Raw genomic sequence first — 26,806 nt, 5'->3', positions numbered from 1 at the left:
TGGTCCTCTTACTCATCTTCTTAATGTTCCTAGTGTCCAGCACTTTCATACCCCATCAAATTAAATACAAGAAAAAAAATACAAAGCAACAATTACCATAATAGTAAATTAAATTTTATTTCCTATGTCCCCTCTGTGCTCTCTAGTCTTTTCCTTTAGCTCGTACTTCTAGCCTTAGACTTGAAGAAACCTACTATGAGCCCTGAAAACAGACAGACACACCGCCATTCCCCTGCTCCCAGTAAACATAAACACTAATCCGGCACTCACCTAGTTGGAAGATAGAGACCAGTACTAAAGCTGCCAAATATCTGGACCTGAAAGAAAGAATGATTGTCTTAGAACTGGTGACAATTCAGTCATCCTTTGATTACTTCTCACTGAAAGAAAGGCCTCACTCCTACTTCGGGGTAAAATTTAAATTGCCCTGCACGTTGGGAGGAACCAAAAACAATCCAATGAAATCTAGTTAATCTTTTAAGTTAAAGACCTTCCCCAAAAAGGAATTTTTAAAAACTCAAAATTAAGAGACAAAATAATTATTGGCCTTGCCCACACCTGCCAAAGCCAAGGACTTTTTAGAGCCTGGTTCAAACTCTCCAAAAACTTTCAAACCCACAGCTGGGACACAGAGGCAGGGCACTATGCCAGGGCACTAAAGTTAAAGCCAAAGATATTGTAATAAGTCACTTTAAAAGTGGAGGAGAATCAAGCTGCTCCCTGGCTCACTGGGAGCTCACATGCTCTTCAGCTGCCAGCTCATCTCCATCACTGTGGGCCACCAGTCATGGTCCCTGGTCACTGGTAGGAGAGGCTGACCGATTAGGACAGGGTGGGCAGACCATCATAACTTGGTCAGATGACATGTTCATGCTGCCTGCGCTAAGCACTACAAATGTCAGTGGCCCTCAACTCAATGGACTCTAGTTCATTTACTGTAAAAGTGGTAGGTGAGGAAGCACTTTCAATTTTCACAAAAATGAACTTATGCTACAATGAGTGGTGGGGAAGGGGTAAAATTTCTAACCTTAAGGTGAATTTAAAAGAAAAATAATCACACCATTCCAAAAAACCTTCTGTTAGGCCAGTGGTCCTCACACATGAATATGTCAGGACCACCAGGAAGGCATGTTAAACACAGACTCCTGCCCCTCCAAGGTGTCTGACTCAGCAGGTGCATTTCTAACAAGCACTCAGGTGATAGATATGCTGCTGCCTGGCCCAGGACCACATCTGGAGAATCCCTGTCTTGGGCCAATAAGGGAGACATAGGTCTGCACAGACAGGACTGACAGGTTACAATGTTGGGTGCTCACATTTACTTGTATGTGACAAAGAAGTACAAAGACTATACCCACATCAGCTGTTGGCCAAAGATCTTTAACCACAGTTTCGATCCGTTTCACCACCTCTCTTCTCATGGCTGCTTCTTCAGGACAAGGGGACATGAAGTTATAGAAGTCAATTATTTCCTCATGAAGTCTAGTAAACAAAAGAGAAAACATACTAGAGTTATAATTAAACTTAACCACGTTACACTTTGGTATTAGATCTGCGTGCACTACAATATATTTCTGGCCACTTACAAACCAGTTTCTCTCCTCCTCTGAACACTCTGTGATGGACCAATTACACAGTATTGTATAGCACCATAGATTAACACGAGTGAATTTTGTCAATACCATATACCAAAACTTTTGACTGGCACTTTAAGACTTATTCAAAAGAAATTCATTTCAGTGATCTTACATTAAGGTACAGAGAATTCCATTTATGAAAGATAATTCCAGTTGATGTGTCACTATGTTTTTCTTTTAAAACACAGTCACCCCAGTTCTGATGTGCTCCGAGGTCCACTGGGCACCTTTGGTGCTCATACTATGCATGGATGGTCTAAGACAGGCCAAAGTGAGACAGGGACATAAGAGACAAAGACACGTGTGCTTAGGAGGCCTGAGGGTTGTCTCAGCAGTCAGGCTCTGCCCTCCCACTGTTAACAACATGCTGGATCCAGTGTCCAGTGCCTCCCAAACTGTTACAGAAACATTGTCCCTGGAGGCAGAACAGCCCTATTTATCTCAACAGTCCTTATGTGTCCTCTCCTTATGACTCAGAGGCAAGGAGGTCAACAACCAAATACATGTGGGCAGAAGTATGGCCAGCCCTTTCTTTCCTAACAAAGGTCTTCAGGAGAGAGGAGTCCCCAAAGCCACTTCATATCTCACCTCTGCCTCAAAAGACACTTCTGTCACCACTGTCAGCCATGGGCAAAAAGCCAGCCCTGTAGGGGTGGCAACAGTGGAGTTAAGTTTTAGGGCCAAAGACCTTTTCTGTAAACAAGTCCTTCTGGAGGAAGGAAAGATGGTCATTCTCCATTTCCTTTAGATTAATTAAAGATGGGGGTTGGGGTGGGAGATGGGAGATGGTCCAATCCTAGAAGTTATAACAAATCAGATTCACCTGCTTCCATTCCAAGTTTGTTTAGAAAAACAAATAAAAGACAAAACAAAATTATCTCAATAATAATATAACAATAAAGTCAGCTGAATAGCTTACAAAATAGTCCACATAACAGCAGGCAATACTTCTCAACAGGACCTTTAACATCAAGTTATGAAGGTAAGGAGCACCATATTATCTTACATGTTATCTTACATAGGCTCTTGCTTAAAGTCGACTTCATCTTTCTTACCTGAAGTACTGCCTCCCTACTCCCAAAATTCATTTGGAGTGGCCATTCCTGACACTCGGCAGCAAGTCTGAAGACTACTCAAGGCCCTAAAAGCAGGGGAAATAAATCCTCCAGTAGGAAATAAATCCTCAACACCCTTGTTAGGCCATCAATCTCAGTCCATCACTGGAATCCAATTTTGTTCACCATGTTTAATTTTTTTTTTAATCAAAAAAAGCCTCACCCAATGGATACATATGTAATACCCTTTGTAATACTTTAAGCAATAAAAAAAAAAATAAAAATAAAAATAAAAAAAAATTAAAAAAAAGAAATTGGGAAAATTTTGAAATAAAAAAAAAAAAAAAAAAAGCCTCACCCAAATATGCTGCCAGTTCAGCCAGCGAGGATCAGTCTTTTAATAAAAACAAAAAGGTAGAGAGTCATGTAACACTAAAATGCACTACGTTTTCCAAAATATCATTGAAGTCCAAGATAGTGAGGGTAAAGCTTCTATTATTTTAACAGTTACTGAGCACCAATCACATCTCTTTCAGCAGCTCAACAGACACATTAAAGTCTGAAGTGTGACCTAAAACTTCTTACCACTGGGCAATGTTGTTAGCATGACTAGATGTGTCTGGTTAGCAAGCTAGTGCCCACACCAGCTAAGAGCCACAGGTGACTCCTTCCCTGTTATTAGGACATCACTGGGGAGAGCTGCCTGGGAGAAGCACTGGGCTCTTCCTGAGAACATCTTGTGCTGGGGGACCAGCTGCCACCCTGGGTGAGAAGTTAGTGCACTTGAAGCACTAAGGCAGTGATGGCGAACCTTTTGAGCTTGGCGTGTCAGCATTTTGAAAAACCCTAACTTAACTCTGGTGCTGTCACATATAGAAATTTTTTGATATTTGCAACCATAGTAAAACAAAGACTTATACTTTTGATATTTATTTTGTATATTTAAATGCCATTTAACAAAGAAAAATCAAACAAAAAAATGAGTTCGCGTGTCACCTCTGACACGCGTGTCATAGGTTTGTCATCACTGCACTAAGGGCACATGCTCTCCTAAACCTCTTAGTCGTGGTCTGATAACAACAGTAGTATAGAAATTTAGAGACAAAAATAAAATATGAGCCTAGAATAATTAAACAATTGGCCCAGAGTCATGGAAGAAGAATACCAAAGCTAATATGCTAAAATTATATCCACATCCCACAAATATAATACATTAAATCATCTTGTCAACAGGCATTCCAAATGTCATGCAGGTCTGCACTTGCAGAGCAGAACGTCCTGTCACTGTTTTCTTAAGTTGTATGTATCTGAAATAACAACATAAGACAGTCCCTCCTCAGCTTCCCAGGACCCCTACCCTCAGCACCCTGGATGTACCAGGAAAAAGAAAGGCGTGAAGGGAGCCTGTGCTGCCTGTCTGCAGACACTACCCAATCCGCATGACAGTGTCCATTTTCTCACATGTCTGTAGACTGGCTCATGACATGAGAGGTCGTCTAGCACTCCCTCCTTCCCATATTTTAGGAGAAATTAATGATGGGGGCGCAGCATGCCCACATTTCCAGAGCAGGGAGGTGCCAAGTGGGACACACAGGCCTCCTGATTACAGTGGCGTCTTCCACCAGTAAGATACACTGATAATACACCTATCTGAAATAGGTATTAACTTGGATCTCAAAGTCTGCAACTGTCCTAACAAATATTACATAGTAAGAGTATTCTGACTTTGCCTTCTGGGAATGAAGGGATACTGCTGGCGAACTGGCTGGACTAGAAGGTGCTCTCACTGGCCCAAGCCCTGCTAGCCCTTTGTTGAGGCAAGCAGGGGCCCTAAAGGCACTGTGTGACTCCTGGAACCACCAGAGGACTGCGTGGCTCTGGACTATGATTACACCTTCGGCACAGAAAGACATAGAAAGGTCTAACAACCATCATAACCTCTGGACCTACTGGAAAAGCTACAGCAGCTGCCTCCTCTGCTGGGTCTCTAGGTTGAAGCCTCAAAGAGAGAGGAAGCACCAAGGATCGGCAGGGGATTTGGCAGTGAGATAGGACCCCTGCTCAGCCCCAGAAGAACTGTGGCATCGCAGCAATCATCAGAAGCCACAGGACAGTGAGGCAGCACCCTCCCTCTCCCTGGCCAAACCCAGCACGCACTGTTCCCCTATGCCCTGCATTCTTCAGGCCAAGTATCAATGGACTACTAGAGTCTGTCTCCACCCAGGTTGGAACCTACCAACCTCAAAGGGTTCACCTGCTCACTGCCTGACCTCCAGCACCAGAACAGTGTTTGCTTATGGCAAGCATTCAACAAATACGTGTGGAATGAATCAAATCAAGTTTAGATAAATATTGCTATGACCTTGTCATTTAAAATTTACATTCCCTACAAAAAGACATCAAAAATCAGCATTCCAAGAAGTAATATTTTACCCCTGTAGTGGCTAACCTAACTTGTTAACAGAACCCATTTAAATAGCCAACTGTCCTTTTAGAAATGTAAACAGTGCTAAATAAAAGCATTTGGATTACTTTATTCAATACTAACATTACAAATAGTTTTCATCCCTTTAAGAAACTGCATATATGGGTAGGGACAAAACACTTTCACTATTAGGTACTATCAGCCACAAGTCCAACCGACAGCATCAGATATCACACAGGTCATTTTTTTAATCTATTACTTCCCATATGCACACACTTAATTCTCCAGTTTCACAGAATTAAGCCCACAGAAATTTTTGATCATTTCTCCTCAAAAACCAAAATGAGGAAGTTCACTCTTCTCACATAACAAAACCTCAAAGGCATTTCACAGCTGACAAGATAGCTACATAAAAACCACACTAAATCTCCTAACCCAAAGACAGTTTAGTCATTGTTCTCTCTTACAGCTCAATGTCAGTCCACTAGAATTCAGTCTCCAAATCTTCCAAGCTTTTAGGCTGTGACCATTATAGAAAAATTTCTAAAATGAATCAGAGGCAGTATCTCAAAACCAGCAGGAAACTATGAACATTTATCAGGGGGCCCTGGGACCGGTTCCAAGCCTGCTTCAGTGGCAGAAGCTGCTGGCTGCCTGTCTGGTGTGCTAAAAGGACACATGGACCATCCTCTCCAGCAGCTCCAGGCAGAAGCTACCAGGACATTTCTCAAAAAGTTTCCTAAGGGGGTTAGTTCCCACAGCCCTTTTACCTTCCCCTTCCTCAGTACTGGAGCACTGACCTGTGGCCGAGCTCCAGAAACACAATCCTCACAAAACTACTGGTGAACCACTTCTGAAGCATATTTTTCTAGGGTGCTTTTAAACTAAACATTCTCATCTACAATGACTCTCTTATAAGAGTACAGACCCATTCAAAAGGTAATGACTGACTTCTCAATTTTTAGTATATTTCCTAAATTAATTTTTGTTCTTAGTACCAAATATAAGATCAGCAATGTTTTAGTATCTAAGTACCTGGTATATGGTTGCAGTAAATATTTATAAAACCCACCTCAAAGAGCTGTTTTAAAGAGCACAAAATGAATTACCCGGTTAGAGAAGCAAACTACCTCATTTCACAGCTAATGAAGCTACTGATGATAACAGATGACCATTTCAGGGGATTATTTTTTATTTTAGAAGCTCAGCTGGCAGGGTTCAAGGTTCTCAACTGTGTCTAAATTTGAATCAAAGCCAGGGAGAGCTGGCTGGCTCTGAAGGGGTGTAGGGAGGGGGAGCAGCCCTATTCCTCCCTGTTGCTGTGACTCCCCAAGCCCAGAGACTTGGTATCCAGCCCCAGACAGAACTGGCTCCCTGCCCCTACCTTCTAGCTCCCCTCCCCAAATCTATAAGTTGTTTAGAGGTGAGCTCTTAGTGCTTGACCAAGAAGGACAACAACATGTGTTTAAAATAAAAGTATGGAAACAAAAGGGGCAAAGAAAACACTCCAATCTGTTAGGAATGTTGTCTGCTCTTCGAGGTGAAGGAGGGATGGATGGGTTTGCCTGCTCCCCCCTCCAATTGTAAATCCCATGGCTACTTCTGAGCAAAGCTATGGTCAGAGTTCAGATATTTATTCATGGTTTTGTTAAGGAAAGAGAGAAGCCAGATGAATGAACGTACCGTCCTCTGGTTTACTTACAAGAAGTTTCAGCACCTGAAGCCACTAAAGCAGGGGTCCTCAAACTACGGCCCGCGGGCCACATGCGGCCTGCCGAAAACATTTATCCGGCACGCCGGGTGTTTTTGCCACCACTGTGTGCATAGGAATTTGTTCATAGTTTTTTTTAAAACTATAGTCCGGTCCTCCAATGGTCTGAGGGACAGTGAACTGGCCCCCTGTTTAAAAAGTTTGAGGACCCCTGCACTAAAGTGTTAAAATGTCCAATCTTCCCACCTCACTGAACTCTTAGAACTCTCCACACTGGTCCCCAACGTCCCTGTCCCGTGTTTACCATGTGTCATTCTATTGGTAGTTTACCTTTAACATCCCCCATGAACCTGGTCAATTCTAAATGTTTGAGGAAAACCAGGCTTTTCCATCTATACTAATAAAAGACAAACATGCAAATTGACCATACCTTCGCTATGCCTTAAGGCATGCCCACCAGCCAATCAGAGCGACTATATGCAAATTAACCCAACCAAGATGGCAGCTGGCAGCCACAGAGCTGGAGCAAGCAAGAGGCTTGGTTGCCCCAATGATGAAGGAAGCCAAGCTTCTCGCCTGCCGTGGCAGATCTAAGCTCCACTCAAAGCAACAAAGTTTCAATTATAGAAGGTAAATAAACCCCAGATACCTGCTTTCAGCAGGCTGTGGCCAGAGCTGGAGCGAGCAGGAGGCTTTCCTCCCGCTTGCCCTGGCCGGCTCTAAGCTCCTCTCAAGGCTACAAAGTTTCAATTATAGAAGGTAAATAAACCCCAGAATAAAAAAAAAAAAAAAAAAAAAGGAGAGGCTGGGAGCTTCCGTCACCTGAAAACGGCCCTCAGCCCCTCACCCAGACTGGCCAGGCACCCCAGTGGGGACCCCGACCCTGAAAGGGGTGTGACCAGCCTGCAAACACCCATCAGCCCCTCCCCCAGGCTGGCCAGGCACCCCGCAGGACCACCACCCTGATCCGGGACTCCCTTCAGGGCAAACCAGCCAGCCCCCACCCGTGCACCAGGCCTCTATCCTATATAATAAAAGGGTAATATGCAAACTGACCCTAAGAGCAGAACGACTGGGAATGACTGGTCACTATGACACACACTGACCACCAGGGGGCAGACGCTCAATGTAGGAGCTGCCCCCTGGTGGTCAGTGCGCTCCCACAGGGGGAGCTCTGCTCAGCCACAAGCCAGGCTGACTGCTGCCAGAACAGCAGTGGTGGTGGGAGCATCTCCTGCCTCCTCAGCAATACTAAGGATGTCCGACTGCAGCTTAGGCCTGCTCCCCGCTGGCAAGTGGACATCCACCGAGGGCTGCCGGGCTGCCAGAGGTATGTCTGACTGCCAGCTTGGGCCCGATCCCCCAGGGAGCGGGACTAAGCCAGCAGGTGGACATCCTCCGAGGGGTCCCAGACTGCAAGAGGGCATAGGCTGGGCTGAGGGACCCCCCCCCCAAGTGCACAAATTTTTGTGCACCGGGCCTCTAGTTATGATATAAAATGCAATAGAAAATACTAGAAACTGTCTTCAACTGTTACTGTCTCCCTCCCTCCAATTCTTCTTAAAAGTTTTAAAAAGCCAGTGATTATCACATTAAAAATAACATAATGAAATATGCTCAAGTGTTAGCAGGAACATCATGGGTAATTTCTTTTTTGTACTTTCCAGATTTCTTCAATAAGTATGTTATTGTTTTTATAATAATAACCAAAACAAAGTATTACCACTTCAGCTTTACCTCCAAAGGTCAAAGAGCAGATATCACTGTGCTCAGGTCTTCTTAAAGAATCTGGCCTCCTTCAGCCTTTAGAGTAAGGACAAACCAGTGAGGACTTTCCTTTCTGGCTCTGTTGCAGCCCACAGTGAGTGAGGCCAGGCATCCTGAAGGTCTGGGAACTACTCCTATGACTGCTCAGCTCCAAGGCCCCGGAGGCTAATAGGCCCCCCTCAGTGCTATGGCTCTGGTTCTAGTGCCACTCTCAGTCACTGTTTAGGAAGCTACCCCTCACTGCAGCATACACATCCCCTCTCAAAAAAAAAAGACAGGGCTCCTGAAGAAGCTGCCCCACAATCCCAGTAAAACCTCTGCAGATGTGGAAGACCATACCCAGAGGAGATGCATGTGAGCAAGGGAGAGGGGGTTCTCTCCAGTACCCCACCTCTCTGGTCTTGTCACACCAGCTACACCTAACAGGCTTTCTCTCCTGTGCCAGCTCTCACCAAAGGCACTGCTGCCAGAGGCCTGAGCTGGGCAGAATTCTGAGGCTGCATTCAGACTTAGAAGGAAACTTAAAATTCATTAGTGATATCATCATATCAATATTCGTATTATTAGCTGAGATTTACCACCTGCTTACTTTGTCCAGGCGCTGGACACACTTCACCAAGTATGAGCCTGATAACCACCATTATCGCCCGATTACAGAAGGCGTGGAGGTTAAACAACCTGCCGGAGCAGCACGTCTGGAGCTGGACAGCACCTCTACAGCAGGTGTCTCTGCTGCTCAAAGCACTCTCTGAAGCAGTGGTTCTCAACCTTGGCTGCACTTTAGAATCACCTGGGAATCTTTTTAAAATGCTGATTTCTGGGCCTCATCCTCCGGAAATTCTGTTTCTTTGTTACTAATGTTGTGGCCCCACCCCATAACAAAGAAACAGAATTTCCGGAGGATGAGGCCCAGAAATCAGGATTTTAAAAAGATCCCCAGGTGATTCTAATGTGCAGCCAAGGTTGAGAACCACTGCTCTGAAGCTTCCCTGTCTGCTTCCTGCAGACCTCTGGGATCTCCAAACCCCATTCTACCTCCACCACATTGAGCTGCTTCTTCCCCACCATCTACTGGCCTGGCCTTAACCATTTAGTAGTAACATCAGACATGCACAGCCTCTCCCCAGTGCTGCTGTCCTCATAGGACAAGTCGTCCCAAAGTCCCTCAGAGCAGGAAAGCCCATGCAGGAAACACACTTGGTAGAGGACTTGACAATCACCTCCACGTCACCAAGACTGAAAAAAAGCCCTTGGTAAAGTCTGACCATGTCCAGTTCTATACACCTGTGGACATGCACACAGTAGGCATTCCCAAAGGGGGAATCAGACTTGCTTCAGATTTCTCCACAACATTCAAAGCCAGCGACACTGGGGACATGCAGAGGCTCGGAGGCAGAGAAACCTGTCACTCAGGCACACTGCAGGCTTCAGAGAATATGGCACCAATTAGCGCCTCTAGAAAGTTGGCCAATCAACACACACAACTAAAAGATAATGACAAATGCAAGGGCTGGAGCCAGATGGCTGCCCAGAGCACAGTGAGTCCTCTTCCCCATCCACAGAGCTTTTACTTCTTCTGGTCTTACTCTAAGACCTACCTTAAAAGGCCCTTTTGACTCTTAACAATTTTGCAAGCTTCAATTCACTCCAAGCCTTACCCTGGGACAATTCTCACAAGTTCCCATTCTTTGGACATTGGTCTCAGTTCTATATTCTTATTTCTATCCTTCATGCTTGTACTTAGGTTAGTACATCAGTCTCTTGTGAGTCTTTGAAAGAGCCACAAACTCTTTAGACAGATTCATTTTCTGCTTTTTTCCATGAGATAACTTATAACAATACTTTTGAATTTCTTTACATTTCACAGGCCATGCAAGGTTATCTATCCTCTTTAATATTTTCAGCCATCATTTCAGAGTTATCCTTCAATTCTTAAAAAATCTGTTTGCTTAAATTTAGAGAAGATGCCCATAACAGAAACACTTTTTAGGGTGCTGCACCATGGCTCCCACCAATTCACCAGGTTCTTGCTTCGCTCTTAACTCAAGTGTACCAATTCACTCCCTGCGGAGGCAATGGTGAAGTGCATGGGCTTTCTCATCAAGCAGGCCTCCATTCCTTCTGGTTTCTGGCTGCACCTCACTCAAGGCACTTACATTTACTGAGGCTTAATCTGTCTCTCCTTAAAATGAGTTATTGCTAGAAGAATAGGGAGAATGCAGGTTCCACACAATGCAGCACCCGACACCAAGGAGGAGGTCGGCGAATGCTCGCTGGTCCTGCTTTTGGTCTTTCAATTGTCTTCAGGTACAATGGCAACTCAGCAAATGCTCCTTTTTTTGGTAGGATGCAATATCTAAGAATAATCCAGATGGTGGGAGTCCTGCTTCCTCTATCTCAACTTCCCTCCAGGCCAGTTCTGGAATGGCCCAGAAAGCAGGAGGTTCTAGTGTACTGCAGTGCAGGACTGGCTTCCTGACCCTGGAATCCTCCTGCAATACCAATACTCCCCGTCTTCATTCTGCACTTGACTGTCAGAGTCCTCACAAGAGGAGCTAGCCCACACCCACCTTAAATCTGGGCTCCACAAACACATTGAAACCAGGTTTGCAGGACACGTTAGTTGCTAGCTTCCATCACCCCCATCTTGGGGATATCTGCTTCACTTAACACTGCTTGGAGCTCCCTGACTTTAGCGCTGGACTGGCATTTCTAAGTGCAGCACTTTTTGCCAAATCACATTAGCCTGTCTAGGCTTGGTTTTCTGTCTAAAGGCAGGAGTAACATTACCCATTTCATAAGCCTATTCAAAGAACTCAGGGAGGACATTTAGTCAGAGCCCCACGCACTGTGCACTGCTGTTGCTGAGGACCAGGTAGTGTCTGTCAGATAATATCATTAACCCAGAGTGCAAAAGTACCTATCACCTGCATCCTTGGAGTAGGCACTCCAAGCCATAAAAGTTGTGCCAGGTCGTATTCTGCTGTGAACCTATTTTTATCCTTTATGTGTTATTGAACCAGCAGCCCTTTGAAAAGATTTACTCTAGAAACTCAGAAACACAATTTCTAGAGATTTCTAGTGGTGTTGCTGGGTAGCACAGCTTTTACTGTTGTCTGAGTTTCAATTTATTTAGGCAACAGTTACTGAATAAAACACTGTTTTGAATAGAGTCTAAAATTACTCCAGTTCCATGCTGTCCAAACATAAGGTTATTTAAATTTTAATTTCAGTTAAATACAATTAAAATTCAGTTCCTCAGTTGCATTGGTCACATTTCAAGTGCTCAGTGACTACTGTATTGGACCACACAAAACTAGAGCTCTCCCATCTTCACAGACCATCTCCCAGACAGTGCTGCTCTAGCTTCTGCCTAACCTTCCCTATCCCTTACTTTTGTTTTCTCCACTGTACACAGAACACGTTAGAGCTGCAAAGAGCTCAAAGAACACAACATGCACTTCTACTATGTGCACGGAACAAAAAACTCGTGAACAATTTCACACAAGTTACATACAGCAACACACACATACCTGATAAAACACTTCAGGAGTACCCTTAAAGCTCTTACTTACAAACTAGAGAACACATTACATTTTTAAAAATAGAAAAGTATATCTTGACTCAAAAGGAGAAAGTATTTCCAAAGCTTCATGTTGGCCTCCAGCTGTGTCCACAGCTTTCCCTGAAGACTCAGAACTTCAGTCTTTAACAGTTTATCCAAGAGAAATGTTTTGGCCTGAGAGGGAAAGTTGTCCATTTTTTCAAAAACCAAGCAAAAGGTTTTTTCTATCCAGCTGGCAACAAGAAGCACCTAATTTTTGGTTTCAATTTCCTCAGCGAAAAAAGAAGAAAAGGAAAGCAGAGGCCTTTCTAATCCCTCATGTGACAAGTCACACACATAGCACTTCCAAATCTTCTAAATATAATATGCCCTATCCTGCTTCACAGATGGGGAAACTGAGGCTCAGAAGTAAGCCAGGATGAAGCCAGCCAAAAACAGCCTTGTCAGCCAGGCTACTCGAGTGCACGATGCAGGCTAACCTAGCAAGCACAAGGCCACAGTCATGCTTCCCAATGCTGGGAAACAAATGCTAGCCATAGGGTTCAAAGCAAAAAAATAGAATTTGATTTTTCATTGTCCTTCTAGCCCTGCATCTAGCCATTCCTTCAGATCCACAGGATTCCAGAAACAGTACCATAGTCTGAAATCTCTTTCAAACATGAAAAGATACAAACGACCTATATTTACTTTATCACTTAGGAAATTAACTCCGATCTTAACCCACAGAAGAGCCTAAGGGTTCTGCAGAGCAGCTTAGTTGATGCTAATCAAAGACATTCCCTGCCAATGGAAACCACTGCACTGCTCCCATATAGTCCACCTATCAATGGGATAGGGCTAAACCTCTGCAGAGACCCACCTGGCCCTGGCCCAGGCCCAGGCCCAGGCCCAGTCCCTGCCTCCTCCTCCTTGTCACCAGCATAAGGAACACACGCCTCTGAAGCCCAGGACACACATGAACTGGACATAGGACACATACCAGGTAGCCAAGTTTTTAACTTCTGATGTTAGGTATTACTTTTATAATAATACAGACAGACCAATTAAAATTAAATGAGGCCTGGCCGGTGTGGCTCCGTGATTGAGCATCAACCTATGAACCAGGAGGTCACGGTTCGATTCCCAGTCAGGGCACATGCCCGGGTTTCGGGCTCAATGCAGGAGGAAGCCAATCAATGATTCTCATCATTGGCGTTTATATCTCTCTCTCCCTCTCCTTCCCTCTCTGACATCAATAAAGTATATATTAAAAATAAAAACTAAATGAGGCCTTGGCCAATGTGGAGGGGGGTTCGATCCCCAGTTGAGGCACTCATATTGATGTTCTTTCTCTCTCTCCCCCTCCTTCCCTTTTTCCTCCCTCCCTTCCTCCAAGATCAATTTTAAAAAGTCAAAAAACTAAATGGGGATGCCTCAAATTCAGTATAATTTTTTGAATGTCTTCTGTTTTATATTCCACATCAGAAAGGATAAAACTGCCTTAATCACACACTCTCTTTAGAAAGACAGGTCAATAAACCCCAATAGATCTAAATATTCTGCATTTAAATAACTTCAGAGATGACAATCAAATCTTTAGAAATCTAAGACAAACAACAATTTGGTTTATTTAAACTATGTAGATTTGCCACCCCTGACCTGCTCATCTAAGATGGCAGATCCTCCTTTTCCTTCTTCCATCCATCCATCCGACACTTATTCACAGACAGTGGATAACATGTGCTTGTCTCTGAAAAGGCAGGCTGAGACACAGCCCCACATCCCCTGAGTGGCCGCAGGAGAGCAGTGGTCAGTATTTTAAGAGCAGCAGTAACTCCACAGGAAGGGACCATGGGAAAACCATGTAGGAGTATTCTTTGTCCTTCTCCTGAAGGAAGCACAGGGCTTTGAACGGGGCTATCAGAAAGCCCTCACTCCCACTGCCCTGGGCTGAAAAACAGGTGATATGGGGTCTTCTGCAAAGATGGACTGTTATGTACTTAAAACTAGATTACAGAGATGACTTGGGCCCTGGCTGGTTTGGCTCAGTGGATAGAGTGTCGGCCTGTGGATTGAAGGGTCCCGGGTTTGATTCTGGTCAAGGGCACATGCCTGGGTTTCAAGCTTGGTCCCCCGTGGAGGATGTGCGGGAGGCAGTTGATTGGTGATTCTCTCTCATCGTTGATGTTTCTATCTCTCTTTCCCTCTCCCTTCCTCTCTGAAATCAATAAAGACATTTTTTTAAAAAAAGAGAGGACTTGGGTTAGTCACCAACCACCCTTTCTCCCAGCATAGGAATGACCAACGCACAATACCTCGTGAACAGGACTTTTCAATCACTATAATTTTAATGTGTTTATTTTGATGGCTTTAATGCAAACTTTTCTTAGATAACATATTTTAAGAATAGTCCACATGAGAGAGGCACAAGAAAGCACTTATAGCAATGGTCACTCTGGTTATCTGAGTTCAATGGTGACAACCAAGCCAGAGGACAAAACCAGCAATCTGCAAGAGTCATCCTTATGAGCTGGAGTCCAGTCAAGGGACAAAAGTGTTGGAAAAGAAAACCACCACCTCCTCATCACCCATTTCCCACAGTAGGGGAAGTCTACCTATAGGAGAACACCTGCATGTGGCAAGCAGCCCCAGAAAATTCTATGCCTTAATCTTTGAAACCGGTTACTATGATGATATCATCACTCATGTGACATGCCTTTAAGATAGAGAGAAGGTACCTAGTGGGCCTGACCCAATTACATGAGCCCTTAATGCAGAGGGCTTCCTCCAGCTACAGAAGACATGATCAGGCATTCAGGGAGCTGTTGCCAGTTTAAAGAGGGAGGAGGGCCCACAAGCCAAGGAATGAAGATAGCCTAAAGTAGCTGAGAGAGGCCCCCAGCTGGCAGCCATCAAGGAATGAGAAATATCCGACCTAACACAAGTACAAGGAACTAAATTCTGACAATAACAGGAATGAGCTTGCAAAAGGACCCTGAGCTCCAGCTGAGAACACAGCAGCCAAAACCTTGACTTCAATCCAGCCATCCCTGACTTCCTACCCACAGAAACTGAGAGACAAAAAAGGAGTATTGTTTTAAGGCACTGAATTTGTGGCCATTTGTTACACAGCCACAGAAAACTAGCGTAGCATAAAAATCTTAGAGTAAGACACTTACTTTGTACTGCAAATCCCAAACTGTCAGGGGAGATGTACCCTGACCACTTTACTTGGGAGGCACATTTGCACTTGAGCATCTGTCTCCATCATTGTCATCTCCTACCTGCCCTAACTCAGGTGCCATGCTCACTCAGCAGCCTTCTGAGAAGAGAAAATACTAACAAGCTGTCCAGAGCTTCTAGATAGGCCTCTTCAGCCACACTGGCCAGTGGCAATTTCTAGGTAATGCTGTGGCTTACACAATTCCTCTGAATCTGGTTAGTATGACTCAGTCATCCCTCTCCTGTTAGCCTGATTCTGGCTGCATCATCAAAATCAAGGGTTTTGTTTTATTTACTACAGCCCTCTTTTACTTCACAACTGAAAAACAAGATCCTAAACTGTGAGGACCTAACCAAGGCACAGAAGGTTCTCACTTTCCAGGGATAACTGTTCTCTCTCCTCCCATAGGTCACTTACAGAAATCCATTTACAATGGGGACCAAAATTTCATATTAGTGACCAGAAGAAGCTCTGAAACTTTACCTTGAAGTTAAAATTATGAAAAACTAATTTTTTAACTTAAAATATTTACTTAAAAAATTACTTACAAAAGCAGTAAGTCACATTCATGTCTTTTTTCTAGGAAGCAGCTGGTGTGGCACCAAGACAGGCTCCATCTTACCCCACTCTGACTTCTAGGGGCTGAGCATTAAGGCTATTTTTTGCAGAAATATTCAAAACCTCCATTTTCCCAAAGGACACTCCCCAACCTGTTTGATATTCCAATCTTCCTTTTCCAAAGCATCTATCCTGCCCTCACCCGCCTCTTCCTCCACATGAGCAGCCCCTTCCCCAAGTGTTAGCTGTCCTATCTTCATCCAATCTCTTTTATCAGTAACCAGGTATCACTTTCCTCAATTTCATCACAGCCAGCCTCTTGTGCTAGATTTTCAATTTCACTTTGCAGAGAGACTGGCTGTGATACAATGGGCAGGAATGAGTGATGCTATTATTAGGTAGGAAGGAGTGTTTGAGCTCATTTCATAAATGGTCAGTACGGCAGCAAATATGTGCAAAGTGTGATCATTCTTGCTTTCTCCTACAACCTTATACTTCTGGTTGAACTTATATGCCCAGGACAGGATGAACACTCAGAAAACAAGACCCAAGTGTGCCACCTCCACATTTTGAGGCAGATCTTGCAATAATCTCTCCCCTGCATCCTGCGATGTTTATATGAAGAGATCCGAGTGAAAGAAAGACAACTATAGTGATGATGGCTGTGGTCTGAGGTGGGCCCTGATGGGCTGTCACCTGTGCCCTCCCACATGGTATCTTCAAGGATGTGTTGGGGGAAGTCACACTGGCTCTACTTTAGATAGTGCCAAGTCAGACTGGAGCCACAGAGAGAAGGGATCCTGGTTGCTCCTCCAAGCTCTGACTCCCTCAGGAGAACAGAGGAAAGAGAACACACTTGAAATTAGAAAGAACCCATGCCCAGGGCCCTGAATGGTATGGCTGACCATGTCCTATGAATGGCATCTACCGATTTCTCATAAAGTTCACACAAAGAACAAAATTTTCTTTGGAGGAATGGAAGATGTCAAAAATTAAACATCGTCAAGGGACCTGCAGAGAGAATACTGCATATGACTGCTGCACTGCAAGCATGCCTGAGAGGACAACCTTGTCAGAGACCAGACCTGTAGGGGTCTGCCAAAGGGCTGGAGGACTTCACTTGTTGTATTATGCTCTTCCTGGGACTTTAAGGGCACCAGTCAGTCTGTGACAAAGCATCTCAAGTCTATGCTCCCCACCTTAGTTGTGCAGGACTTTCCTTTACCTATAAACTGATGAGGTTTCCAAAGCCATTTTAAAAGCAAAGTAACAAGCCCTAGCCGTTTTGGCTCTGTGGATAGAGCGTCAGTCTGCAGACTGAAGGGTCCCAGGTTCGATTCCGGTAGGGGCACATGCCCAGGTTGTGGGCTCGATCTCCAGTAGGGGGCGTGCAGGAGGCAGCCGATCAATGATTCTCTCTAATCATTGATGTTTCTATCTCTCCCTTCCTCTTTGAAATCAAGAAAGAAAGGAAGAAAGAAGGGAGGGCGGGAAGGAAGAGAAGAGAAGAGAAGAGAAGAGAAGAGAAGAGAAGAGAAGAGAAGAGAAGAGAAGAGAAGGGAAAGGAAAGGGGGAGGGAGAGAGAGAGGAAGGACAGAAGGATGGAAGGATGGAAGGATGGAGGGAGGGAGGGAGGGAGGGAGGGAGGGAAGGAAGGAAGGAAGGAAGGAAGGAAGGAAGGAAGGAAGGAAGGAAGGAAGGAAGAAAGAAAGAAAGAAAGAAAGACAGAGAAAGAAAGAAAGAAAGAAAGAAAGAAAGAAAGAAAGAAAGAAAGAAAGAAAGAAAGAAAGAAAGAAAGAAAGAAAGAAAGAAAGAAAGAAAATAAAAACAAAGTAACAGAGCACTTCTGGGTCAGAAGGTTTGGGGTCAGGAGTTGAGGGCATGAGAGAATGGCAGCAACCAGAGGCCAGGATGCACAGACCCAGGAACCTATCCACACACCTGTCCACATCTCTATGTCAGAAGCCCAGGTAGAGAGTATATCTCATACTGTCCACATTGTTCCCCAAAGTGTGAGAGTTCAACCAAATGATGGAATAAGAACTAGAGCCAATGGCAACTCCAAAATAAGCACTTTACCTTCACTACTCTGAAAGTTCTTGCATTAACCCTTCTCCTCTTACGTGCTTTTTCTTTATCTCAAGGATGAAAGCAGAATGGCAAGCCCACAAAGCCAGGTCACCAGGCAAGGTTTCCAAGGGCAGAAACCTCCTCTTCAGAAAAGAACAAACAGTGCAGGTTGCTACATGGACTACCAGGCAAAGGCCCAACTGGGTTCAGTTAATGCTACTCAAACTTCCACTGCACCAGGCAACTGCTTATCATCTCTTGAGGACTGCAGACACTGTCTTTCCAGAAACACCTGTCCTGGGCATAGGTAAGTCTGATCAGCTTCTCATCAACAAGGTTTTTTTCTATTGGCCAGGCCAGGGACTCTCTTATCTCAGCTCTTTCCCTTTCTAAGCCACAAGTGAAAGAGTTTTTGGTGGCCTCCCCATCATTCTGGGTAAGCTAGCAGCCAGGGGCAAGTTCTAGACAGAGCTATTTCTTGATATCAAAAGGTTAGTTCCCTTAAGCCCAGAGGGTCCCATGTTAATGATCATTAGCGTTGCCTTCCTCCTTTAAACATAGGCACCATTCAACCACTGGCTGTACTATTCCTCCCGCGTGTCCTCTCTGAAAGGTTAGTCTGATAGAAGGATTGGGAGTAGCAAACCAAGCAGAGGGTACCCTACCCTTCCATGAACATGGTCGGCAATCCTAGCAGGCTCTCCTCCAGGCATAGATAACAGGAAGTAGATACACTGAGGTCAATACTGGGGGTGAGGTACATGCCTTTCCCCACTTCCCCCCACCCCTAAGGCAGGCAAGGAGAAGTGGCCAATAAAAGAGGGGGGAAAGCATATTACTGCCCCTTAGATATAATGTCATCCATTAAGGAAGCGCTCCCATCACCCCTAGGTGGGTTAAAACACAGACCTCCTGGTTGCTTCAATGCCCACTCTTAGTTCTATACCACATGGCCTGTGAGCTGAGTTCTAACAGGCAAGCTGGGAGGTGGGGCAGGATGGGAATCCTCACAGCGGGGAAGCCAACCAAGCCGGGCCCCCTGGCAGGGCCCAGAGCAGCAGTGCCTTGTGGCCTGCTGAAAGCTTAAGGCTTTAGTCTTTAACCTAAGGGAGACAAGGGAGGTGCCATCATAGAGTTACAAGGGGGTGGGGCCTGATGAAACCTAGCAGGATATCACCCCATTGGCAGTGCTGGGAAAGGCCCCAGAGAGGGGGCAAGACAACCACGTGGGACTACTTGAGCAATCTCCACTAGAGGTAACAATAGTTCTGTGGAGGGATAAGGAAGATGAGGTACAGAGAGATTGAACAGGACAGTGATGAAACACTGGATACGAGAGAGTGATGGGCGTGAGATCTGCATACCTGGACAAACAGTGCTCACGTGTGCTAGGCAGAGTCACCCTCAGGAGGGCCAGCCTCCGGGGTCAGGATCATGAGGCTGTGCCAAACACTGCCCAGATCCTAGCAAAGTACCTGGCATGTGGTGGGCTCATTCATTAAGAAAAGCAACAGCAAGGCACCTTCTGAGGCTTACTAGATAGAAACCTAAGAGTGAGGAAGCAGTGTTCAGAGTCCAAGTGATTTGCACAAGGCATGCTGCTGCCACTGCTAGAAGCTCATGAAGGGCAGAAACAGGATTCCCAGCTGTCTGGGTCCAAAAATGCTCTACAGCCATGATGGCGAACCTTTTGAGCTCGGCGTGTCAGCATTTTGAAAAGCCCTAACTTAACTCTGGTGCCGTGTCACATTTAGAAATTTTTTGATTTTTGCAACCATAGTAAAACAAAGACATATTTTTGATATTTATTTTATATATTCAAATGCCATTTAACAAAGAAAAATCAACCAAAAAAATGAGTTCGCGTGTCACCTCTGACATGCGTGTCATAGGTTCGCCATCACTGCTCTACAGTGAAGATCACGTATCTTCCCACTTCCTAGTACTAAGACACAGAGCCAACTCCAGTTACATGACAGGTTTGGAAACCTGAAGATTCCCCAAAGAGCCCTTAGATATAATGTCATACCTCAAGAGAACACTCCCACCACCTCTTTTCAACAAGTTCTACAAGCGAGAACTGAAAGGAGAGAGGGAAAGGAGACAGGTCTCCTACTTGGGTCCAAAGTGCATCCTCAGGCTTCGGGTAATTAAGAAAGTAACACCTCTAACTCAAACCAGGTGAAATAAGTTGCAGAACATGCAGCTTTAACGTGTATCACACATGCTTTAAAGTAGGATCAATTTATTCTCACTTCCAATAAGAATAAACAGACCTACACGAGAGTTCCTTTAAGAAGTAATCCCAATACTTAGCAATTGTAAAATTAGTAGAACTCTAACGTTTGTGACAACCCTGACACCTGGGAAATCCTTAGGTGCCTTTTAAATGAGCATGCAATTGTGCAAGGGAAGTTTATGATTTAAGTCTTGAAATACTGAAATAAAACGTATGTGAAAATGTTATTTCTAGATTCTTAGAAAAGCACAGAAAATCACAGGGACTGGATAAGTAACACTGGCACCTGAGCAGGCTCACCTAGGACAGCTCCATCCAACCACACAGGTTTTTATCTGGCCTGGCCATCTGTAATTGCCCTAAACTTAAGTAGAACTTCGAAGTCCCTCTAGCGAGCCTGTTGTGGAAAGATTTAAAATAAAGGTGGCATCTTCCAAAAAGTAAGTGTGTGCAATAAACGTTTTTCTTTTCTTTGAACACTATTGGTTTTTAAAAAATGCTGTTGATGCTTTTTGTTAATTTCAGCACAAAATTAAATCATAACATACAAGCCCTCTCAAATTGTTTTACTACCCCCAAAAAAGTCATCTTTTAAATGGGCTTTGCCAAAAAAAAATAAAGAAATATTAACAATATTTACCTTCAATTTGATTCAAGTTCCTGGCAACACTACATTCTGCAACTTAGCTTACATAAAACGCCGTACCTACCTGCACCTCACTTTGACAGAAGGTCTGCCCCTAAGCATTCTGGGGGAAGGAAAGGGGCATCTGATCCTCCTTTCCAGTCTCAAGAGGCAAAAACAGCACACATCTGCACAAGCCGAATTGATCGCTCGTTTATAAAAGGAGCTTAATATTTCTTTGGAAACAAAGACTTACTCAAGGGTTTGCAAATATGGAAACACAACTAGGCAATAGCCAGAGCGTTCAGACTAGTATTTTAAAAACAAATAAATAAATGGGAACCGTCTAGCACAGTCGGACCTGAGCCTCCAGCGTCCACCCCAGAAATAAAACGAGAGCCCAGACGGAGATGTCTGAGCGCCCGAGGCACCCACCGCAGGAGCGCTGGCCGGCCCGGCCGGGTGCCCACCGCCCTCACCCCGCCGGGGCCCGGCCCCTCCCCCGCCCGCGCGCCCGCCGCCGCCCGCGCGCACTCACCCCTGGATGCCTGGGCTGTACGCCCGGCTCTTCCACGGCGTGCCGGGCCGCGGCGCCTGGGGCCCCGGGCCGCCCCCTCCGCTCAGCGCGGCCGCGCGGCTGCCCGACAGCAGGTAGTTGAGGCCGTACGTGCTGGCCTTGTTCTCGCGTTTCCGGCGGCCCGGGTGGAACTGGTGCTGCGGCGGGGAGCCGGCGGGCGCGGGGCCGCGCGCCCCGGAGTGCCCGTTGGCCGCGCCGGGGGTGCTGGGCGGGCCGTCGGCGAAGTGGAAGAAGGCATCGCCGCGGCCGCCGCCCGCCCGTCCCACGGAGGCGCTGCTCGAGGACGACGACGAGCAGCCCGGGCTCTCGGTGCCCGACTCGGCGTTGGACGAGGACGAGGACGAGGACGAGAGCGATGGGGACTTGTGCAGGCGCCGGGCACCCTCAGCCGCCGGCCCGAGCGCCGTCAGCAGCGCGGGGGGCAGCGCGGCGGGGCCCGGCGCGGGCGGCGGGGGCGACGCGGCGGGCGGCACGGGCCCGGCCAGGCTGCCGCCGCCCAGCCCGGCCGCCCCCGCCGCGGCCGCCGTGTCCAGCGCGGGCGAATTGAGGCAGAAGTAGGACGCGAAGCCCGAGCCGCCGCGGCCCACGCCCTGCGAGGTCTCCCAGATCTGCATCCACAGGGCATTGGCCGGCCCCTTCTGCTCCGGCTGGATCCAGGCCACGCGCGGATCCATCCACGCACCGCCCCGCGGGCCCGCGCGCCCGCCCGCCCCGCCGCGGCCCCGCCCCCGCCGCGCCCCGAGCCCGGCCGCGCCGTGCACGGACCGACGGACGGGCTGCGGGTGGACAGACGGGCGGGCGGACGAGCCTGCGCTGCGGCTCCGGCCGGGTCGCGGCGGCAGGTCGCGGGGTCCCGGAGCGGCGCGGGCCGGCCCGAGCAGGCCGCGGGTCGGCTCGGGCCTGTCGAGCTCCTTCAGGCGGCGCGGGGCGGGCGTGGGGGCCGCGGCGGCGGCGTTCCACAGGGGCCGCGGGGAGAGGCCATGGGAGAGGGGCGGGCTGAGGGGGCGGGCCCAGGCGCCGCGGCCCGGGACCCGAGGGAGGGCCGCCGCCGTGCGCCGGGCCCTCAGTCACGCTCGCGCCGCTGGCTCGGTGCTCCTGCAGCGGCGGCGGCGGCGGCGAAAAGACACACTCAGCGGCGACAGGGCGCGGGGGAAGGAGGGGGCGCCGCCGCCTCCGCTCCAATGAGGGGCGGAGAGGGAGCGGGGCGGGGGCGGGGCGGGCGCGGAGGAAGCACGGCCTTTCTCGTCGGGGGCCGGGGCACCAGTGCGCACGCGCGGCCAATTTTAAATCCTCAGTGGACACCGCCGCCTGGGTTACCGCGCCTGCGCTAGGCACTCCTCCGCGTGGGTGGGGAGAGCCGGCGTCGGAAGGATACGCGACTGGGAGGGGCTGTCTCAAGGGTGGCGGCGGCAGCGTGGGCCCTTCGAGCCTAAACTTGGCTGCGGCGAGAAAGAAAGTAACGGGGAGACCAGTGCGCCGTCCTCGGCCCGGCTGCTTCCGCCAGTCCCACCTCCGGCCTCTGTGCGGAGGCGGAGGCGTGGAGACGTGCGCGCTGGGCGAGGGTCCCTGTCAGCCAACGGGCCGCGCTGCGCGTGCGCAACGGCAAGAGGTCGCCGCCGCTGCGTGGAAGTTTCCGCGCAGCCCGGTGGGGGTCTCGGACGCCCCGCGCTGTGCAGTCCGCCCCCCCCCCCCCCACCTCGCCTTATATAAAGGCCGGAGCAGCCTAACCGCGCTGCGCCCGCTGCTCCGAGGAGATGACAAAAATGCCCAAGTCCCCTCCCGTCCATCATCAGAGCTCCTTGTGCAGCCGGTGGGTCACGCTACAGTCACTCGTGTCTGCGCCCGCCCACGTGCTCCCCCGCGGCCTGGACGGTGCTGTGCCAGAGCAGGAGGGCGGGGGGCTGGCAGTACCCTTCTCTGAGGGCCACCTTACCGGGTTTTTTTTGTTTGTTTCCTTTTGTTAATGGTTTCGTGTGCAGAAAACGAGGTTCTGTCTTCCAAGCCAGCTCACTGGTGCGATTTCGGAGGCAAACCTGGCAGTGCTACCCAGCTGCCCATGGGAGAAACAGTCCGTGTACTTGTGTGTAAGGCCTCGTGGCCTGGATTTTTCAAGCTGACATGGTGTTGGCAGGACTTATTAGAGAGTCGCCCAGCTGTCTGCTGTTTGAGTTGCCGGTGTCCAGAGGAGGCTGTGAGCCCGGTTTGACAATGGTGTTGTTTGGAAGGCAAGGCTAACCACACATCCTGTGACGTCCACAGCAAACGCCAGTGTCACATAAACCTGCAGTGCCATGCAAGCCCAGAAGGCTTGACTGGACGTCACTGGCCCCACCCCACTCCCCTGCCTCAGAGGGACTCCCGCCCTTCCTGGTCTAAGCCCAATGAATGCACTCGCTCCCCGGTGGCAATTTCGAGGAACCCAAGCCAGGGCCCTAAAGGTGTTTCCCTTGCTCCCACAGCAGCACCAGGGCACCACCGCTTTTTAACATAACCTGAGCAAGGTCTTTTTAAGAGCATTATATTTTAAACTAGAGGCCCAGTGCACGAAATTTAGTGTGGGGGCGGGGGGGAACACCTCAGCCCAGCCTGCACCCTGCAGGCCGGGACCCCTGGCTCCTTACCAACTGCAGCGGAGGACATGGCAGAGACTCCCCCGGGCCACCTCTGCTGTGCTCTCCAGTCCTGGCTTCTGGCTGAGTGGCGCTCCCCCTGTGGGAGCACACTGACCACCACTGACCACCAGGGGGCAGCTCCTGCATTGAGTGTCTGCCCCCTGGTGGTCAGTGCACATTATAACAATGGGTCCTCTGTTCTGTGGATTTGCATATTAGGGTTTTATTATATAGGACTAGAGGCCTGGTGCACAAAAATTTGTGCACTCAGGGGGGAGGGGGGTCCCTCAGCCCGACCTGTGCCCTCTCGCAGTCTGGGACCCCTCGGGAGATAACGACCTGCTGGCTTAGGCCTGCTCCTGGGTGGCAGAGGGCAGGCCCAATCCCTAGGTGCAGCCCCTGGTCGGGCTCAGAGCACGGCTGATTGGGGTGTTGGGGCACCGCCCCCTGTCACACTCAAGGCAGGGTCGATGGGGAGGTTGCGGCGCCACCCCCTGTCACGCACAGAGCAGGGCCAATCAGGGGGTTGGGGCATTTCCCCCTGTCACTCACAGAGCAGGGCCCATCAGGGGGGTTGGGGCTCTGTACCCTGTCACGCGCAGAGCAGGGCCAATCGGGGTTGGGGCGCCGCACCCTTTCACACACAGAGCCACAGGGCGATCAGGGGGTTTGGCCGCTGCCCCTGTCACGCTGATCCCAGTGCCAGGAGGCCTCGCAGCTCCGCTGATCCCGGTGCTGGGAGGCATATTACCCTTTTACTATATAGGATAGAGGCCTGGTGCATGGGTGGGTGCCAGCTGGTTTGCCCTGAAGGGTGTCCTGGATCAGGGTGGGGTCCCCACTGGGGTGCCTGGCCAGCCTGGGTGAGGGGATGATGGCTGTTTGCAGCTGGTCACACACCCTTCAGGGTGGGGGTCCCCACTGGGGTGCCTGGCCAGTCTGGGTGAGGGGCTGAGGGCTGTTTGCAGGCTGGGGGTGACTGAAGCTCCCAACCGCTCCTCTTTTTCTTTTTTTTATTTTATTCTGGGCCAGCTTTAGCTTTGAGGCTTGGCTCCAGCTCTTAGGCCTCTGCTGCTGAAAGTAGGTTTCTGGCCTTTGCTTACAATGTTGCGATCCTCTGGGGGTTTGTTTAGCTTCTATGTTTGTTACATAGTTGCTTGCAGCTCAGAGGCCTGCAGCGGCAGGCGGGGAACGTTGGAGTCCTCCGTCACTGAAGCAAGCAAGCCTCATGTTAGTTTCAAGCTGCCTGGATGCCAGCCGCCATCTTGGCTGACAGTTAATTTGCATGTTGCCCTGATTAGCCAATGGGAAGGGTAGCAGTCGTACGCCAATTACCATGTTTCTCTTTTATTAGATAAGATGCTCTTTTCATCTATACCAGAGATGAGTACATATTAATAAGTGCTTGACACTTCAAACATTTTACCAACATGAAAGATCATGTGTTGCTTACTAAGGCTTTTTGGCAAATGGTGTTAATGTAAAAACTGAACATTTTGGTTCATACGTTTTTCAGCCCTTGTATATTGTACATGTGCAAATTATGATAAGGATTAGAACATGTGTTAAACTATAAAAAATCACACAAAAGTCAGAAATATCACACAAAAGTGAAAAAAAATAATCGTTATTCTAGGACCCTTTGCTTCCAGTGACTCAGACCAAAATCCTTGCAGTCATACTAGGCTCCCCTCTCCATAACCAACACATCCTCTTGGCTTCACCTGCAAGAAACAGCAAAACCCAGCTGCTATCCCCCGCTTCATTCATTCCCCCACCTTTACCCCCTCCAAGTCATCACTTTTTCTAGCCTTTTTTAAAACGGTGCCTCCTAGCTAGTTTCCCACATTCCATTCTTGCCCCTTTTGCCATTTTCTCAACACAGCAGCTTGAGAGATCTTTAAAAAAAAAAAAAAAAAAAAAAAAGTACTACTCTTTAAAAATTCAGATTATATCACTCTTGTACTCAAAACCTTCCATGGCTTTCTTTCTCAATCAGCCTTACTATTACCTGCAAGTCCCTACATTGCCTGGTCCTCCCCCCATCTCCTTTCCCAGCTCTTCCTCTAACCCAGCCTGCTCCAGCCACAGCACAGCTGGCACACTCCCTCGGAGCCTTCGCACTTACTGTTACATGCTTGGGATGCTCCTCCCCCAGATGTCCACATGGCTCCCCGCTCCAGTCTCAGGTCTTGGTGAGGACTTCCAAGTGACTCTTCTTAAACTGCCACCTAACCTTCAACACTCCCTACTTCCCTTGCTTTATTTTTCTCTTAGCATTTATCTTCATTAGTTTCCTAGAGCCATGAAACAAAATAACACAAATTGGATGGCTTGAAACAACAGAAATTCTCTCACAGTTCTAGAAGCTAAAAGTGTAAAACTGAGCTCTAACCGTTTGGCTCAGTGGATAGAGCCTCAGCCTGTGGACTGAAGGGTCCCAGGTTCGATTCTGGTCAAGGGCATGTACCTTGGTTGCGGGCACATCCCAAGTAGGGAGTGTGCAGGAGGCAGCTGATCGATGTTTCTCTCTCATTGATGTTTCTAACTCTCTATCCCTCTCCCTTCCTCTCTGTAAAAAAATCAATAAAATATATATATTTTTAAAAAAGTCTAAAACTGAGATGTCAGGACCACTGTCTCTAAGGGCTGTAGGAGAGAATCTGTTCCTACTTTCTCTTAGCTTCTAGTGAGTTGGCATTCCTTGCTTATAGGTGCATCACTCCAATCTCCAATCACTGCCTCCTTCATCAGTGCAAGGAG

General features: G+C 48.0%; 1 protein-coding gene across 7 annotated transcripts in view; it reads right to left on the bottom strand.

Annotated features, from left to right (window-relative positions):
- Positions 1-22,579, bottom strand: part of TENT4A (terminal nucleotidyltransferase 4A) — a 41,625-nt gene extending 19,046 nt beyond the window's left edge. For 2 of the 7 annotated variants that reach the window (XM_059694678.1, XM_059694677.1), the window contains exons 1-3: positions 21,393-22,570; positions 1,359-1,482; positions 271-317 (exon numbers count right to left, since the gene is read on the bottom strand). In XM_059694678.1, coding sequence (XP_059550661.1) covers positions 271-317; positions 1,359-1,482; positions 21,393-22,105 — 884 coding nt within the window. In that variant the 5' untranslated portion in view covers positions 22,106-22,570. Of the gene's footprint in view, positions 1-270; positions 318-1,358; positions 1,483-21,392 lie in introns of all 7 variants that reach the window. The other 5 variants (XM_059694681.1, XM_059694680.1, XM_059694679.1 and 2 more) reach the window with 5 other exon arrangements.
- Between the last annotated feature and the right edge of the window lie 4,227 nt (positions 22,580-26,806).

The sequence above is a fragment of the Myotis daubentonii genome, chromosome 4 (genome assembly GCF_963259705.1).
Source record: "Myotis daubentonii chromosome 4, mMyoDau2.1, whole genome shotgun sequence".
Lineage (NCBI taxonomy): Eukaryota > Metazoa > Chordata > Mammalia > Chiroptera > Vespertilionidae > Myotis > Myotis daubentonii.
This window is presented reverse-complemented; position numbering and strand designations above follow the sequence as displayed.